The 17,262-nt window shown below is 44.3% G+C and overlaps 4 protein-coding genes across 4 annotated transcripts; 1 reads left to right on the top strand and 3 right to left on the bottom strand.

Moving 5' to 3' along the window:
- The first annotated feature begins 248 nt into the window (after positions 1-248).
- Positions 249-2,623, top strand: SJAG_01088 (leukotriene A-4 hydrolase). Its single transcript, XM_002172319.2, has 2 exons — positions 249-2,193; positions 2,239-2,623. The coding sequence occupies exons 1-2, from the start codon at positions 482-484 to the stop codon at positions 2,363-2,365; spliced, it is 1,839 nt and encodes a 612-aa protein (XP_002172355.1). The 5' UTR covers positions 249-481; the 3' UTR covers positions 2,366-2,623.
- On the bottom strand, positions 2,371-4,169 carry SJAG_01089 (UTP-glucose-1-phosphate uridylyltransferase). Its single transcript, XM_002172320.2, has one exon. The coding sequence runs from the start codon at positions 4,077-4,079 to the stop codon at positions 2,559-2,561; it is 1,521 nt and encodes a 506-aa protein (XP_002172356.1). The 5' UTR covers positions 4,080-4,169; the 3' UTR covers positions 2,371-2,558.
- A 183-nt stretch (positions 4,170-4,352) lies between these two features.
- On the bottom strand, positions 4,353-6,879 carry SJAG_01090 (Trp-like ion channel). Its single transcript, XM_002172321.2, has one exon. It carries the CDS (start codon positions 6,823-6,825, stop codon positions 4,579-4,581), a length of 2,247 nt encoding a protein of 748 aa, XP_002172357.2. The 5' UTR covers positions 6,826-6,879; the 3' UTR covers positions 4,353-4,578.
- A 1,842-nt stretch (positions 6,880-8,721) lies between these two features.
- Positions 8,722-10,086, bottom strand: SJAG_06586 (3'-5' exonuclease for RNA 3' ss-tail; the record flags this gene model as incomplete). The annotated part of the gene is made up of 1 exon (XM_011050688.1): positions 8,722-10,086. A coding segment is annotated over one exon (1,365 nt), but the record flags the coding sequence as incomplete, so codon positions are not given.
- Between the last annotated feature and the right edge of the window lie 7,176 nt (positions 10,087-17,262).

Below are 17,262 nucleotides of genomic sequence, written 5' to 3'. Positions count from 1 at the left end.
GTATTTTTGGATTTAGGGATGGCATGGTCGGGCTATGTGAGCGTTTACAGAGGATTAATTTACGGATGCAGCGGTATCGTCGTTTAGTCGTCCGTCTACTCCTCGCTCGTGCGCCAGTTTGTCTCATTGGATGTATAATTGTTCTTTGTGTATGAAAGACAAGGTTCGTCTATTAGCCTTAGTATTTATTCCCCTCCCCACTCGAAGACCCTCCTGACCGTCATCGGTGGTATTAAAGAATCGCTTGACTAAGACCCGCAGCCTTACGGTACCGAGACTATTCCAACTCCTGATAACGCTGCGACAAACCACACGACCCACGGCTTTAATTAACAACCTTCAATTTACTGCTAATCCGGTGTTTCTTCCTTTATTGACAATTTCACGTAATACAAAGACATTAGTTTTGAGGTGTATCGAGTAACTACACATACAAAACGCAAATCATTCAATTCCTTCGCTTATTCTGTAATCATTAGAAATGAAAGTTAGACAAGATCCATCAACCTTGTCAAACTACCTAGAGGTAGAACTGCAACACATGTTGCTTGAGACAAGCATTATTTTTTCAGAGAAACGCCTTACTGGTCAAGTCACTCTGTCTATGGAACCTCGAGTTGTTGGAAAGGCCCTCGAGCAGATTGTCCTTGATACATCTTTTCTTGACATTTCAAATGTGTACGTAGATGAGCAGGAAACGGCATTCTGTGTGAAGGAACGCAAAAGTTTTCTCGGATCGGCTCTTCATATTGTACCTTCTGCAGTACTTAGAAAGGGCAAACAATTTAAATTACGAATTGTTTATGCGACTACGAAGGATTGTACCGCGTTGCAGTTCTTGAGTCCGAATCAAACTATTGGTAAAAAACATCCTTACGTCTTCTCGCAATGTCAGGCAATTCACGCCCGCTCGATGGTCCCTTGCCAAGACACGCCTTCGGTAAAATTCCCTTGTACGTTTAGGATTCGTTCTCCTTTTCCAGTAATAGCATCCGGTATTCCCGCTGGCTCCCAAGATTTTAACAACGGCTCATTGGTTTACGTATTTGAACAACGCAACAAAATTCCATCTTACCTTATTTCATTGCTCAGTGGAGACCTTGCCAGCTGTCCTGTGGGTCCACGTTCATTCGTCTACACAGAGCCATCAAATCTCATGGCCTGCAAATATGAATTTGAACAGGACATGGAAAGATTTATTCAGGCTGCTGAATCAATTACCTTTGCATACCCTTGGACCCGCTATGACTTTGTTATTCTTCCTCCTTCTTTTCCCTACGGTGGTATGGAAAACCCGAATGCAACGTTTGCAACACCGACATTAATCGCTGGTGATCGATCTAATGTAAACGTCATTGCACATGAGCTTGCCCATTCCTGGAGTGGAAACCTTGTTACGAATGAATCATGGCAAACCTTTTGGCTGAATGAAGGTATGACGGTTTTTCTCGAGCGAAAAATTATCGGTCGTATTTACGGTGAAAAGTATCGTCAATTTGATGCTATTATAGGTTGGGGTGAGCTAAAAGAAGCTGTTGAGCTTTTTGGTCCTAACCATGAATTCACAAAGTTGGTACAGAACTTAGACGGTGTTGATCCGGATGATGCATTTTCTACCATCCCTTATGAAAAGGGATCGAGTCTGCTGTATCATATTGAAACTGTACTAGGCGGTGCCCATATATTTGAGCCTTTTCTTCCCTATTACTTCCGGAAGTTTTCAAATTCTTCCGTAAACGAACTCCAATTCAAGGAAACGCTATATGAATTCTTTAAGCCCCAGGGTCTCACCGGTCAACTTGATAAAATTGACTGGCAGGCATGGTTATACGGACCAGGAATGCCTCCTGTGACTCCTAATTTTGACACGACATTGGCTAATCCCTGTTATACATTGGCTGAAAAATGGAGAACGGCTGCTGAAGCGCATACTGCCCCAGTACCGTTTGCGGCAGACGATGTCAAGAGATGGTCTGCCGGACAGTCGTCCCTGTTTCTCGACCTTTTATTTGAAACTTCGCCGCTCCCAAATCAGTATATTGAAACCTTGAGCGACGTATATGCTTATGGCAAATCAGAGAACGCAGAGTTACTCTTTCGATTTTACAAACTGGCACTAAAGGCCAAGTACACGCGTCTCTACGATACAATTGCACAGGCGGTTGGGTCTGTTGGCCGCATGAAGTTTGTTAGGTATGCTTGTCGATGCTTTCGAATTCTTACTAACTTAATTTCCAGACCCATTTACCGCTTACTGAATAGCGTTGATCATGATTTCGCTGTGAAGACCTTCCTTAAGTACCGCGATTTTTACCACAAAATTTGCAGCTCAATGGTTGCTAAAGATCTGAAGTTGACAGAATAAGTGTCATGAAGCAAACTTTAATTTAATTCCGTATTTTCAAGCTTACTATTAAGGTTTTTATATTGTAAAGAATGCTATTCGTTATGTGCGTACCAGGTCTAAAAATATTAAGTCAGCAGTCGCTCCACATTAATCTTAAGACTTCATAATTGATCGTGTTAATAAACCATTAGTGCACCAGTAACACAACTTTCTAATGCTCAAGAATGTTAAGGTTACCGGTGATGACGCAGTTTTCAAGGACAGATCCGTTGGGGATATCAATGCGGTTGTTGTCGCTGGCGACGATAATTACTGTACCCTTCAACGTGACACTACGGCCGATGTTGACATTACCAGTAATTGTCAAATGATCAAGCTCCAAGATCTTGGGAATACTGGGGATATGCTTAGCAAAGTCAGCGACCTTCTTGAAGTCAGCACCAAGCTTAATTAAAGGTGCGGAACCTCCGAAACGGTGGGGATCCATCTCCAATTGACCATGGTTAATTGAGTAGAGATCGGATTTAACAAGCATAAGGTCTGAACACGTCTTCACGGGAAGGAAACGGCGTCGAGGAACGTTAACACCGTGTGCGTTCTTAAAGTGACGAATTGCAGCACCGATGGCAGTCTCAAGTTGGATAATGTTGTGACTCTCACCATGATATTTCACAGTTTTAAAGTTGGGAATGATCTCCATGGACAACTCATGGTTTTCAACAACACGCTTGACAGCAGGGAGATGAAGCCAAATGTTGTTGGTGTTGAAGTACTTGAACTTCTTAATAGATTTGAATTCCTCAACATGTTGCGAGGGAACCTGAGCGATCTCAAGGAGACGAACCTTGCCCTCGTAGTCGATCAAAGTACCGCCCTTGACGTCAGCCTTGGTCTTGTCGGTGAGCTCCATGATGTACTCGGCATGGGTATCAATCATGTGGTTCAAAATGTTCAAGTCTACGACAGCACCAAGGTTATCGATATTGCTGACAAAAAGATACTCCTTTCCTTGAGCCAAAAGACGATCAATAAGGCCGCTGTTGTGGAGGGACTCAAACAAATCACCATGTCCGGGGGGATACCACTCGTCAATGGGGGAATCGGCCTCACGGGGAACTGGCAAAAGCGTTTCCTTGTGGACACGAGGGAAGCGAGATTGATTGAACGTAAGAATTTCAATCTTGTGAGCCTCGTACTTCTTAATCACTTTAGCCGTGGCCTCATCAGTGTTGAATGAGTTCATCAAAACGAAAGGAACAGAAACATTAAATTTACGGTTGAGATGTTCAATTTGACGGACACTGAGATCAAGGAAAGAGTTTCCCTCACGCACCTCAATGATGGACTTGGGACCAACACAACCCATAGAAGTTCCCAGGCCACCGTTAAGCTTGAGCACAGCAAGCTTGTTGAGGTAGTCACGAGTGAGATCAGTACCCTTCAAGGTGCTGTATTCAACAACCTGCTCGGGGTTGGGAGACTTGACACTATCCCAGTTGATCTCGTTACCCTTAGCGCTCTCCTGCAAGTAACGGCTGAAAAGACTGAAGAAGTTATCCATTTCCTTCTCAAAAGCTTTCCGTTGCTTAGGGTCTTTGACAGTGTTGGCGAGGTGGTTCAGCTCATTTCTCATGGTACTAGCTGCAATACTGGTGGCAGTATTGTCAAAAGCAAAAGCAGACTGAGACTTGCTATGTTGACGACCGATGGGACGGGCTCCAGTGGGCAACATTTTGATTGTGAATAAATTTAGGGAACTTTCTATTGCAGAAGAGTGGTGGTTTGCGCTGGTCAGGAGTGATAGTGTGCCTCTTTTAAATACACGCTGGCTCGTGACGTCATTGTTTACACGATACCTAGCGACAGTACTAACAACGCTTTACGAAAAGAAAGACAGCCTTAGGCGGGGAGGATGGTAGCGCTTAGCTGCGTGTCGCTACACTAAACTTGTGATAGTGATTAAATTTCGTTAACCTGCACATACGAAAATTCTAGAATTACTAATATTAATGCAGCCTCCTTCGCGAACCAATTTTTCGTCTTGGGAGGCATGCAAACATATATATAAGTAAACATGTGGCGTACGACTATATATATTATTGCTTTCAGAATTTGATTGGTGTAGTTTAGTACATGAAGTTTGTACAAGCTTAAAATGGGCCGTAGGTTTTAAGAGAGAGATTTGCAAGTAGGTATGGAGAATGGGTTATCAATAGAGTTGTACATACTTGTTATTTCTTTTCACGTTTCTTTATTTCAGGAGGAAATTGGAGATCGGGGACAGGCTTTTGTGGTTCTTTAGTCATGGTTGATGATAACTGAGGATTCCTCTGCGGGCATGGCCGAATTACTTGGAAGCCTTTCTCTGCTGGAATTTCCTCCTGCCTTTTCTTCAGTCTCGGCAATTTGAGTAGACTCTGGCCAAAGTCGTAGATAGTTTTCCAAAGACCCTTTTTGTAACTAGTAGCATTTGAGGACGCGGTATTTAGAGGTAAAGCACGAGCAGCCTCGTGATACGCTTTTGCAGTGTTTGCATCAAGATACGGGTGATAAACATCAGCTTCGCGAACGGCATAGTCCACCCCGTTTTGAAAGATACTGGTTTGCTCGAAGGTCAGAATGTCCATCTTCAACGATCGGTCTCGATCAGAATTCATACGACGCTTATTTAGAAAGGCTTGCTTGGGAGGGCGGTAGTAAGAGTATACTGGTGAATTGTCGCCACGAGAAGAAGGAGTATCGGCACTATTCGGGAGGAGAAGAGCAGTAGAAGAACCCGCAATACACGAGTTCGTTTTTCCAGTGTAATCATCGGAAGCGGGCGTCGAGACATACGAGCTAGCAAATCCGGTTGTTACAGTATTTATAGGCGATGATGTGGCCATAGACTTTTGAGAGAGAACTAAGGAAGACGTATCCAGGCTCAATCGCGGATTAGATGGGGGGCGTCTTCGTCGTTTTAACTCATTGATACCAAAAACGCGGGCCCAACCAAACGGTCGATCAAGTGCAATACCTTTGCTTTCACTACGAGCTCCTAGCATTCGTGCAATAACCTCTACTATTCGCTGAGTAGAGAAAATCATAAATATGAAGCAAACAATAGCATGAATAAAGAGTATCGCATATGTCAACATTTCCCGGATAGATTCCGGAGTTTTTAACCGTAAACTGAGTGGAATAATTAGAAAGAGCACAATAAGCCTTACCAAGGAAAGAAACACATTGAGTGCGTTCATGTTTGTTTGTGGATAGTGCGGCCGCCAATACACGTACGCAAATAAATTTGTACACTCAATAAGAACGGATAATATCAGCTGCATTGTTCCAGACGCTATTGCAGTTCCAGTGACGAGACCTTTTAAGAACTGAATAAAGCAATGATAAACCCAGAAAAAGATAGCCTCCTCCCTATAAGTGTTATATAAAGGACCAAACATATGTAAATATGCGGGATTATCATACAAGTCTGATCGTGGACTAACATGTAACATAGACAACAAAACGATAGCTGGAAAGAATATGGTTAAGACAGCAAACAGCGTTATAGGAACAATTCCGCTGCGATGAGGAGGAGCAACATATTGCGCAGACAAATATGTAACTAACGGATTATATGTAATGATAAAAAACCGGAGAATAACTCCGAATGTAAATTTCCAAATGCTGTAATGCATTTTTATTTGTGTATATTTGAAAATTCGGCTAGACATCCATCGCACGCCTACGATCAAAATAGCCAAACAACAACAAGCTAGTAAGAAGATGATCCATATAACCATAAATGGAACCCAGCAGTCAATATTGACGCCAACAGAGTCCAAAAAAGAATACAATCCGTAGAATTTTGTTCTAATAGGGCTTAGTGAGTAACCATTTTTTCCAAAAAAGTCAACATAATCAACAAATGTGTATTGCTGTAGTTCGCCAAAAGAAAACACACGAAATAAGAGTGTTGACCACGAAATTAAAGACATAGTATTAATGTAAAACTTTGGAAATGCAACCGTGAGCATTGCAGTGGAAACCATAAATTGCAAATACAAGACGAAGTCTGTAAACCCTAAAGCAGTCATTCTTAAAGCATCAGGATCCATGCTGAAGTTGCATATTGCCTTAAATGGATCAAGGTTTCCTGTCCATGGATTGAAAAACAGTGCGAATATAACAGATGCACCGACAAACAAAAGAAGGCAAACATAGAGACAATTTATAGTCGTGAAAAAGTATTGTATTGGAACAGTGAGATTGAACTTAATGCAAGCAAGAACATTTTTTTCAGGTTCACCATCAACCAGTATAACACGATTCCGCAACGTCGCAAGTTCATTTTTGGGTGAGTAAACAGGGATTTTAACAAGGAAAGGCAACGGGTCCAATAGCCCAAGGGCAAACCGTTGATACATTGAAGGTGTGTGGATCAACAACAGAATGGCACAACTTATTTGTATTTGTATAAACGCAAGAAGAGAGCACATTAGTCTCTACATAGGTTGTAGCAGCATGTTGATGAGTTCCGTTACCAGCGACGGGAGCAATTGATGAATTTATCTGTCCATTTACTTGCACATAGAATGCCCGGTCGTCATTACTATAATACGAGAGTACTGCCTTCGTTTCAAAGTGGGCAATATTTTCTTTCGGGACATAAGATCCACACTTCTCAAATAGAACGACATCTGGAGCACACCAACTGCAAGAAAGAAAACAGAAAAGGAGCAGAAACTGTAAGTGTTTGGAATTTAGGAAGAAAAGACGAGATAATGAACTAGAGATTGATGTCATGTTTCATCTTTTTTTTATAACTTGTAAGGAATATGTAACTTGAAGCTTCAGTAGACGCAATGCAATCCTACACATATTCATCGGCAGACATTTTCCATGAGTTTTTTGGATGAAATTATTTGTTTAAACGAGTTGTGGATGTATGTGGTAAGTGTTCTTCGGTTCGTGCTTGAGTTATGTTGTTCAGCATTATCGAACACCAACCGTATTAAAATTGGTGAAAGTCCGGTGCATCATCAAACGAGAATCGTCTGTAATGATCATTCATTTTCACTATTTTAAAATGGTAGATATTTCTCGTCACGCTGCTTTCCATGATGATAAACCGCTTCCCTTTATTTCACAAGATTTAATAGTATTGTCAATATTTACTAATTTGCAACAGATATAGATTTGATAAAACATGTTCAGCACATAATGCTAAAGAAGAAAATTTACTAGTTTTCCAAGATAATTAGCGAACAATGCCGATCATGGTATCTAGATACGCATTAACAATATAATTTAAAAGCATTAATTTACTAGGCAAGCTTTCCGAATATGGAAGGAACGTTACACACTAGAAGAGTCTGACAACAAACATTGGTCCTCACTTTCGCTGGCCGTAACGTATCCAAGGTCCAAGAATGTTAGATTGTGTTCGTCTGATACACAACGATGTTGTATGAACGGGGTTTTTACGCCTTGGTAATTAAATGACACGTAGCCACTACCATTATAAAGACGTCCGTATGCATCCCGAAAACCGCAAGACCACATATTACTTTCTTGACGCATCGCTGAAAGAAAGTCATCCCGTTGATTTTCGTACTCATTATCTGTAACAGCTTTGGAGCATACTATATTTTGCGAAGTCGCCGTGAAGATCGCTTGCGAAGGATTGAGCAAAAGACTTTTGTTCCGAAAACTTGATGAAAACCCGTTCTGTATTTGTAATGACACTTGTCGCTTACCGTGGTGAGTTACATGTCCCCAGCGATGCAATGTTTGCTGTATATTCGGATGATCCGTAGACTTCGTTTTCTTGAAACTTTTAGTAACACGAGCTGTCAAACTTTTGCTTATTGATGGTTTAGGAGTGTCGTAAGAAAATTTAATTTCAACAGTATCGTTACATAACTTCAAATATTAGCACATTTTGTTCAACCTCGTGCTTACAACATTTTTATTTGATTCGAGAAAGCTGCTTATTTTTTTTTGGCGAAAAGTACTTCGCTTTCTTGACTTATACTGGAACTGTTCCAATTTTTTTACGGAAACAGGTTTAGTTTCTCCATTTTCAGCAACTTCACCAGTCGTTGGTTCCGTCAAGCCCCGGCCTTGCATTCATGCCTCATTTAAGAACATCTGTAGATTATAAAATTTTGAAGCCCAACTAACAAGAGCGCTGGTGATGATGGCAAAGTGTTGTATAAACCACTGGGGTGACTCAATGCAATGCTACATTTATTTTTTTAAACACTGAAGTCAAGCCAAAGGCAGGGAAGCATAAAAGGGTTCATCAAATATGAACGTTGTACTACATATTAATGATGTTTCGGTGAATTTACGCTCTTGTGACATTTGTACAATTTTGTGAATGTGACAATTTATTCTGCCAGCCTAACAATTAGCTGATTCATTACAGGATTTATCTCTTGTATCGTTACGGCACAACGTTTGCCCAGCTTTTGTTTGTAGTTTGCATCGATGTTTGTGTCTAAACGAGCACTTACCCCAAATTCATCTAGAATTATTACAGGTGACAGTGCACTATTCAATTGCACCACACCATGACACTCGGGTAGGAGTTCTTTGGGTAGCATTGAGATAAGGAGTAAAGCCCAAAATCGATAGCAGTATTTCCCAAAGTTTTTTTGGCTTTTCTCCTTTTTAGCCCATAATGGTAGCATATTTTTCAAGAAATGTTTGTCAACGACATCTTGATCCCTGCCAGCAAGCACACATTGGATTTGATAATGCATAAACAAATCTCCGTACCTTCTTAAAGGAGACGTAACTTGCATATATCCCTTTGTCAAACCCAAAGACTGGTGAGTCTTGGGCTCATCGCTTAAGTATGCACTTGTTAAATATGGAACAAATGACGATGCTGTTTCTAGTGAGATTGTCCCATGAAGTTTCCTATGTTCCAATCCTCTTCGAAATAAATCTCGAATTGTAGTCGACGGAAATGCTAATTGTTGGCACCTAAAAACACCAGGAACATCGTGATCTTTGCAGAAACGTGCAGCTATCACACCAGCAAGAATCATGCATTCAGAGACAAGAAGATTTGTTTTCGTTATACTTGTATCATTGACCAGCAATTCAATATCCGGAAAGGCTGACCATAAAACAGGATTTAGATTTTGGTTTTGTGCAGTAAAATAGCGAAGCTGAACGTTCACATCAAAACTTGGTTGGAGTAAAGAAAAGGCACCATTGTTTTGTCTACGCATATTAAATTGTGAGGCACATTGGAGTATTTTTTTTAAATTGCTCGTAGTTATTGGGTCGAGCTTAGATGACACAGATTCATCCACTTTTTCAACTCGCTTGAGAAGAGTCCAACTACGAGTTGGATGCTGATCTCCTAAAGCTCTATCAACCTCTTGTGGTGTTAATCGAAGGAGTCTTCTAATTATACTTGGCCTAATCTTATAATCAAGAAGCTCACCATTGTGTCCAAGTTTTCCGCTAAACGTTAGCGCTCTTTGTTTTGTTGAATTCGCATCAAGACTCCAAAATTTCTTCGTGTACTTAATCGGAAGCATGTACCGAGTTGCTGTGGGAAGATACAAAGACTGTCCCAGTATTTCGGCTGTTTTGGCGATATCGCTCTTCAAGTCGAAAGAGCTTGTGGGATTTGAAATATGTATGTGTATCCAATGAGAATTATCGGCAGTTTCTTCAATAGAGATGGCATCATCAACTTCAGTAGTGACGGAATTATCAATTGCATACGCGGGGAGCCGTGAAAATCAAAGCGCATATTACTTAGTATATCTCTGCCGCACCATGAGCGATCGCAGTCAGTACTGGAAGAGTGCTGTGCACTTTTAATTAAAGGAAGATCGGACGAGTGCAATCTAGGAATTTCCCAAGGTGACCAAACCCCAATTTCAGTTAGGAAGTGAGAACAAGTTGAATATGAGATATTCTCTTGGTTGTTGTAACATTCGCTGCGCTTTAAAAGCTCTGCAATTTTAGGGTCGGTATGACCTTTATACAACCGAAAGCCAAATGAGACGTATTCTTTAATGAAGTTAATAAATGTTAGATCGTTTTTTGACCACGATATAAACGGATGCGGAAAGGAATGTATGTTGAAAGAAGAAACGGGCAACCTTTTGGCTCTAAACTGATTCACAAGTTGCTTTACTTTTTGTAGAAAACTGTACAACGCGGGTGTTTTGTCACGTAAATGATAACAGACGCTTTCACGATTTTGAAAATAACTTTCTTTCACCACAGAAATATAACAGTCTTCAAAACAAGAAAAATCAGATACATAGAATATACCGTTTCTTTTGCTAGCAAGTTTAAAAAGTGTCAAGTACTGTTCTATGGTGTAACCATTTTGAACTTTATATAAGTGTGCCATAATATCTGTCACAGGTATTGTAGCACGGCAGGATGTCGATTGGATTTCTTGACAGTATTTTGAAAAGCTCGTTGAAACCAAAGATACTATTTTTTCGGACCTAACCACAGCACTTCTCAAACGTTTTAACAGCTTTGATTTACAAAATCGTAAGTCCATATATTGACTTTCTGGTTGATGTAACTTGCACGAAAAATAATATCCTTTGAAGAAACTTCGGTAAAACATCCATCATGAAGCATCACCGTATGCACAATGGATGATACATTCTTAATAGTGTTTGCATTAATTCCAAGTTGGATATCACCCTTTCGCGAAAAATAACAAAGTTCAAGACGGTTGGAGAAGGCTTCGTAATCAAATTCTTTAATGAAAGATAAGAGAAAGCTCTCATCGTTTGTAATGAAAATTTGAGCATTAATTCACCATGTCAGAAAATCGTAAATTGAGACCTTCGTATAGGTACAAAAATTAGGCAAAGTCACCATATGCGGGGTGTTAAAGCATTATCCTGTTACGCATTCTTTAAAGATAGAGACACCTAATTCATTCGAGACAAATTAGTAAAGAAAAATATACGAAGTCAAAGAAAAATTCATTGATAGCACCAGTCAAAAACAATTGCTGGTACATACTTTTGATTAACACCAACAATTCTTCTACCCAATATCATCACTCCGCTTCGCACGTCCGACCCGTATCATTATATTCGTATAACACAGAAGACGAATGCTGTGGCAGTATTCGGCCGGACTCTGTAATAAGAGAAAGCATGAATATTATTAATGATTTTTAATATTTATAATGATGCACGTTATTGAGGACTAATGTGCAATCTTTATTGAAGTCTTGCTGCTTCGAAATGTAATATGACACTCTTAGATAAAGTGTATGGTTATAAAGTGATGCGCTAGCGTTCCCTCTAGGGTTTGTGGTGCAACTTTCTAGAGTTGCCTATGGCCTTATATTCCGTTACTATACTAAGCACTAGAAGAATGTGAGTCCGACCCGTATTCAGTGCCAAAAGCAGACCGTACTTTGCTCTAAACTCGCTATGTGCCCTTGCGAAGGCTAGCGCGTTGCGCTAACCCAGACAGGCCTCTAGCTAACTCTAAGGAGTCGCGCTAGAGAGCCTTGCGCGCGCCAGCGCGCTACCCTAATTCTGTAGGGTTGTGCAGCCAGCTCTACCGAGCTGCGCTACAGAGTCTAGGGAGTGCTACCGCACTTCCCTAAGGGAGTAGGCCACACAGCCAACTCCAAGGAGCTGCACTACGAAGCCGTAAGGCTTGAACAACGATTGCACATTAGTTCTCGCTAATGTGCAATATTATAAATAGCTAGAAAACAGTAATAATATTGATACTTTATCTTAATCCTGAGCCTGGGCTTACACTTGGTTGCGAGGCTCAAAAAGACCAAGTATCAACAGCTCAGAAGAGAAGCGGAATCTCTCCCAGTGTTGCCAAACCTTTGGCGGAAGTGTTGACCGGTAGTCAACTGTGTTTTAGAAATTTTCGTTAATCGGAAATTTTATTTTTTGTGTTAAATCTCCTACCTAAAGTTTTTTTTTCTGTGCGTCGAGATGCCAGAACCTATGGAAGACGTCGAAGGGACGATCCCCCCGTTCGACGTTGAACACGAGGACAGTGCTCCTTACAAACATCGTGGACACTGTAACACATTAAGCTTATTACTAAGCGAATGTGCGTCACCCTTACTCCCCAGAGGGAGCAACACCAAGAACGCTGCCAACGGACAGCGCTTACGGAGGCCTACGGCCTCCACGTTAAGCTGCGCGTTAATGAAAACGCGCAACACGTAAACGTAAACTGTAAGCCCAGGCTCTGTAGTAAGATTAAGTATGAATATTATTGTTAATTTCTAGCTATTTATAATATTGCACATTAGCGAGAACTAATGTGCAATCGTTGTTGAAGCCTTACGGCTTCGTAGTGCAGCACCGTAAGCGCTGCGTGGAGTTCTAGTGTGCAGTGCACACTTAGGGGAGTGCGGTAGCACTCCCTAGGCCTTGTAGCGTAGCTCCTTGGAGTTGGCTGTGTGGCCTACTCCCTTAGGGAGGTGCGGTAGCACTCCCTAGACTTGTAGCGCAGCTCAGTAGAGCTGGCTGCATAACCCTATGGAATTAGGGTAGCGCGCTGGCGCGCGCAAGGCTCTCTAGCGCGACTCCTTAGAGTTGGCTAGAGGCCTGTCTGGGTTAGCGCAACGCGCTAGCCTTCGCAAGGGCACATAGCGAGTTCAGAGCAAACTACGCTATGCGGCCTTACACTCTCTCACCTCTAACTGAGGTCACCCCCACAGCGTCAGTGGGATCAGTCTCCATGGTGGAGGGAGCCTGGCGGGGGCGCCCACGAGGGCACGTCAATTTGTCGCGCCCGCACACGTCGCCAATACCGCTCCACTGTGCCCGAGTCGATGTGCTCCTCGGGCTCCCAAACATCATCGTCTTCGGTGTAGCCAACCCACCGAACCAGGTAAGACCTCCTTGAACCATGGATCGCGTGTGCTAACAATTCCTCGACTTCATAGGTTTGCTCGGCCACCTCATCAGCGTCCCGGATTGCATACGCTGGAGGTGGCCCGTGGTGGAGCTTCAGGCGGCCGATGTTAAACACTCGGTGCGCCTTGGAATCGGGAGGCAATTGCAATTCAACTGCATTGCCTCCAATCTTCAATATTTTGAAGGGGCCGTCATATAGACGCCCCAGCTTTCTCTTTTCGTTGTTTTTTCGCCGGACGTAGGCATAACGTCCCGGCTCCATTGTTTCTTCTGGCTCGGTCCTCTTCTTGTTGGCCTGTTTCTCCTGTTGTTCCTGGGCCCTTTGCATTGCATCGCGCGCCTGGTGAATAGTATCATTAAGGCACTGGAGATATTCTCCTGATGCCGGAATGTTACTAATCGCTTGGCGTGCAATGCCTGTGGGACTAAAGCCATAGTTGGCTTGAAATGGAGTAACGCCAATTGAAGAATGGACTGAGTCGTTGTAAGCAAATTCAATTAGAGCAAGGAGGGACTCCCAGCTGCTCTTGTTTTGAAGCGTGAAGGGCTTCAACATCTGCTGGACAGTTCTGATCGTCCGTTCAGACTGTCCGTCCGTCTGAGGGTGCGCTGCCGTTGACATTTTGAGGCGTGTGCCCATCGATTTGTGCAATGCTTGCCAGAAATTGGACACGAATCGCGGGTCCCTGTCCGAAGTGATCGTGTCTGGCAAGCCATGGAGTCGGAATACTCCTTTAACGAACAGGTCTGCTGTCTGCTCTGCCGTGATGGTCTCTTTGCACGGCAGGAGTGTTGTCATCTTGGTGAGGCGATCTGTAACGACCAGGATTGTGTCGTTACCGCTTGGAACTGCTGCTGGGAGGCCCGTGATGAAATCCATTGCGATTTCCTGCCACGGCCTCGTCGGAATTGACATTGGCTGGAGTAGCCCTTGCGTCAATCCTGTTGCTGGCTTCGAGAGCTGGCACTCCAAGCACTCTCGCGTGTACCGCTGGACGTCTCGAAGCATCTTGGGCCAGTAGAATGCCCGTGCAAGTTTCGCATATGTCCTCTCGACGCCCGGGTGGCCTGCAATTGGGCTGCTATGATGATCATGGATTAGTTTTAGCTTCGTAGACTCGTCACTAATACACAATCGCCAAGGCAAGTCCGAATTGTTCCTGTAGTAGAGTAGACCGTCCTCCATAGTGAATCGATCTTTGTCTCCGGGCACCCAATCGTCCTCCTTTGCTTGTAGATCCTCCAATCGCGTCTTCCAATCCTCGTTCTCTGCATAGGACGCTCGCAATACTGCTTTCTCGTCCTCCTCGGTAATTGGGCATAGGAATTTTATTTCTATCCTAGAGAGGGCATCGGCGACAGGGTTTTCGGTGCCAGGAGTATAGACAATTTCGATTGGAAATTTGTAGGCCTTGTCCCGTAGGTATAGTTAAGATTAGTTTTATTCAATAATTATCTACCTATTTATACAATTCTAGGACGACGCGTAAGTGTAAACAAACGCGTCGCGGTGCGCGTTATTAATTAACGCGCGTTGCGTGGGTGCGGTCAGAGACCGCAGGCTTTCGTAGCGTAGTGCTGCGTGGCCTAGCACAACGCTGGAGCTCTCGGTGTGGTGTCCAGGTTCAGGCCCTGGTCACGTGCACACTTTTGTGAGCTTAAGGCGTTACACCTTCTCACCTCCAGAAGAGAGCACACCCTCCGGCACCTCCCCACCTAGTGCCTTTACTTTCGCCAGTACGTCCGGATGACGTCTGGCACAATGTGGTCGGCGGGCTCCCAGACGTCGTCTTCTTCGGTATAGCCCGACCACCGGACCAAGTACGACCACTTCCCATAGTGGTTCGCGTGTGCCAGGAGCTCTTCGACGTCGTACTCGACGTCAATGGATCCGTCTGGATTGTACGCTTCAGGAGGAAGCGTACCATGGTAAGTTTTAAGGCGCTCGATGTTGTACACCGGGTGAGCCTTCGAGTCGGGGGGCAATTGGAGCTTTGCGATGTTCCCCCGTCTCTTCAGAATCGGGGGGCAATTGGAGCTTTGCGACGTTCCCCCGTCTCTTCAGAATTTTGAATGGGCCATCCCAGCGGCGAATCGTCCAGGAATTAGATCTTCGTCCGGCTCCCTCCGGTGCTTGTTCCCTTCCCTCTCCTGGTGCTCCTGGGCCCGCTGCATTGAGTCGCGGGCCCTGCAGATAGTGTCGTTCAGGCTCGAGAGGTATTCCTCTACAGCTGGCTCGTCACTAACTGCATGGCGGGCGATCCCAGTGGGAGTAAAACCATAATTAGCTTGGAAGGGAGTTGTACCAATCGATGAGTGCACGCTGTCATTGTACGCGTACTCTACGAGAGGGAGCAGGGATTCCCATCTGCTTGGGTCGCGCCAGGCAAGCGTCCTGAGCATCTGCTTGACAGTCCGGATGGTTCTCTCGGACTGTCCGTCGGTCTGTGGATGCGCGGCCGTCGACATCTTGAGCTTCGTGCCCAAGATTTTGTGTACCGCCTTCCAGAAACGGGCCTTGAACCTCGGATCTCGGTCTGAGGTGATTGTTTCAGGCAGCCCGTGCAGCCTAAAGACGTTGCGGACAAACAGGTCCGCCGTTTCTGTTGCTGAGATGGTCTGTCGGCACGGTGCCAACACGACCATCTTCGTGAGTCGATCTACGACCACGAGAACAGCGTTGTTGCCCTCGGCGTCCGTCGCCGTCATGGGCCCAAAGAAGTCCATGGCGATTTCTTGCCATGGGCGAGTGGGAATGCTCATGGGTTGCATCAACCCTTGAGCTGGTCCAGAAGTACCTTTGGAGAGCTGGCAATCGTGGCACTCTTTAACGAACTTCTGGACATCGCGATACATCCGGGGCCAGTAGAACACGCGGGCCAGTTTCGCATAGGTTCTGTCGACTCCCGGATGGCCTGCTATCGGTGTGCTGTGATGGTCAAACAGCAGTTTCTGCTTTGTAGACCCAGCACTGACGCATAATCGCCAAGGCAATTGGTGATTATTGCGATAATAGAGAAGACCGTCTCGAATCATGAAGCGGTCGTTCTCGCCGGGCGTCTCGTTTTCCCGCTGGGAATTCTGCAATAGCTCCCAGCGCTCCTTCCACTCTGCTTCTTCCGGATAAGAAGCTCGTAATAAAATTTTTTCTTCCTCATCTGTAATAGGGCAAATAGATTTCATTACTATTCGGGAAAGTGCGTCGGCGACGGGATTGTCAGCACCAGGTGTGTAGCTAATTAGAATAGGAAATTGATCCAGTTTTTCCCTCCAACGAGCCAAACGACCTTCGACGTGTTTCTGATTCATGAAATCTTGTAATGACTTGTGATCGGTGTGCACCACAAAGTCTTGTGCCATGAGGAATGGCCGCCATTTCGTAACCGCGTGGACGATTGCAAGCAGCTCTTTCTCCCGGATCCAAGGTTCCTTTGCCCACTGTAAGACTCAGTCCGTAGGTCAGAATAAGATTAGTTTATTTTCTATAAAATCCAGCTATTTAAGACATTTTGACGCGACGCGTAAATGTAAACAAACGCGTCGCGTCGCGGCGCGCGTTAATGAATTAACGCGCGCGTGTCCCGGGAGTTCTGAAGGCCTTACTGCAGCTCGTTGCAGTTCGTTTGGGCGGCCTTGGGCTTGGTGGTGATCGCCCGGATTTAGGCTTTCGCCTAAATCAACCTTAATGCTTACACCACCTCACCACCATTCAAGCCCATGTCTGGAGGAATTTCACCTCCCAGAGCACGCACCTTCCTCCAGTACCGCCGAATTGTGTCGGAATCAATGAATTCGGCGGGTTCCCAGGAGTCATCAGCTTCGGTGTATCCGACCCACCGAACCAGGTAAGACCACTTTCCATGGTGGTTGGCGTGGGAGAGCAGTTCTTCCACGTCGTAGTCAGCGGACGTCGCTTCCTCAGAATCGAGGATTGCGAATGGCGGCGGCGTCCCATTAAACGTTTTCAGTCTGCTAACATTGAACACAGGATGCGCTTTCGACGAGGCCGGCAAAAGGAGCTTCGCT

This window comes from Schizosaccharomyces japonicus, assembly GCF_000149845.2.
Source record: "Schizosaccharomyces japonicus yFS275 unplaced genomic scaffold supercont5.1, whole genome shotgun sequence".
Lineage (NCBI taxonomy): Eukaryota > Fungi > Ascomycota > Schizosaccharomycetes > Schizosaccharomycetales > Schizosaccharomycetaceae > Schizosaccharomyces > Schizosaccharomyces japonicus.
This window is presented reverse-complemented; position numbering and strand designations above follow the sequence as displayed.

What these genes read in the sequence shown, in the direction of transcription:
- SJAG_01089 (XM_002172320.2), bottom strand. Translation starts at nt 4,079, where the DNA reads ATGTTGCCCACTGGAGCCCGTCCCATCGGTCGTCAACATAGCAAGTCT.
- SJAG_01088 (XM_002172319.2), top strand. Translation starts at nt 482, where the DNA reads ATGAAAGTTAGACAAGATCCATCAACCTTGTCAAACTACCTAGAGGTA. An exon ending in GGCCGCATGAAGTTTGTTAG is followed by an intron (nt 2,194 to 2,238) that starts GTATGCTTGTCG and finishes CTTAATTTCCAG; the next exon opens with ACCCATTTACCGCTTACTGA.
- SJAG_01090 (XM_002172321.2), bottom strand. Translation starts at nt 6,825, where the DNA reads ATGTGCTCTCTTCTTGCGTTTATACAAATACAAATAAGTTGTGCCATT.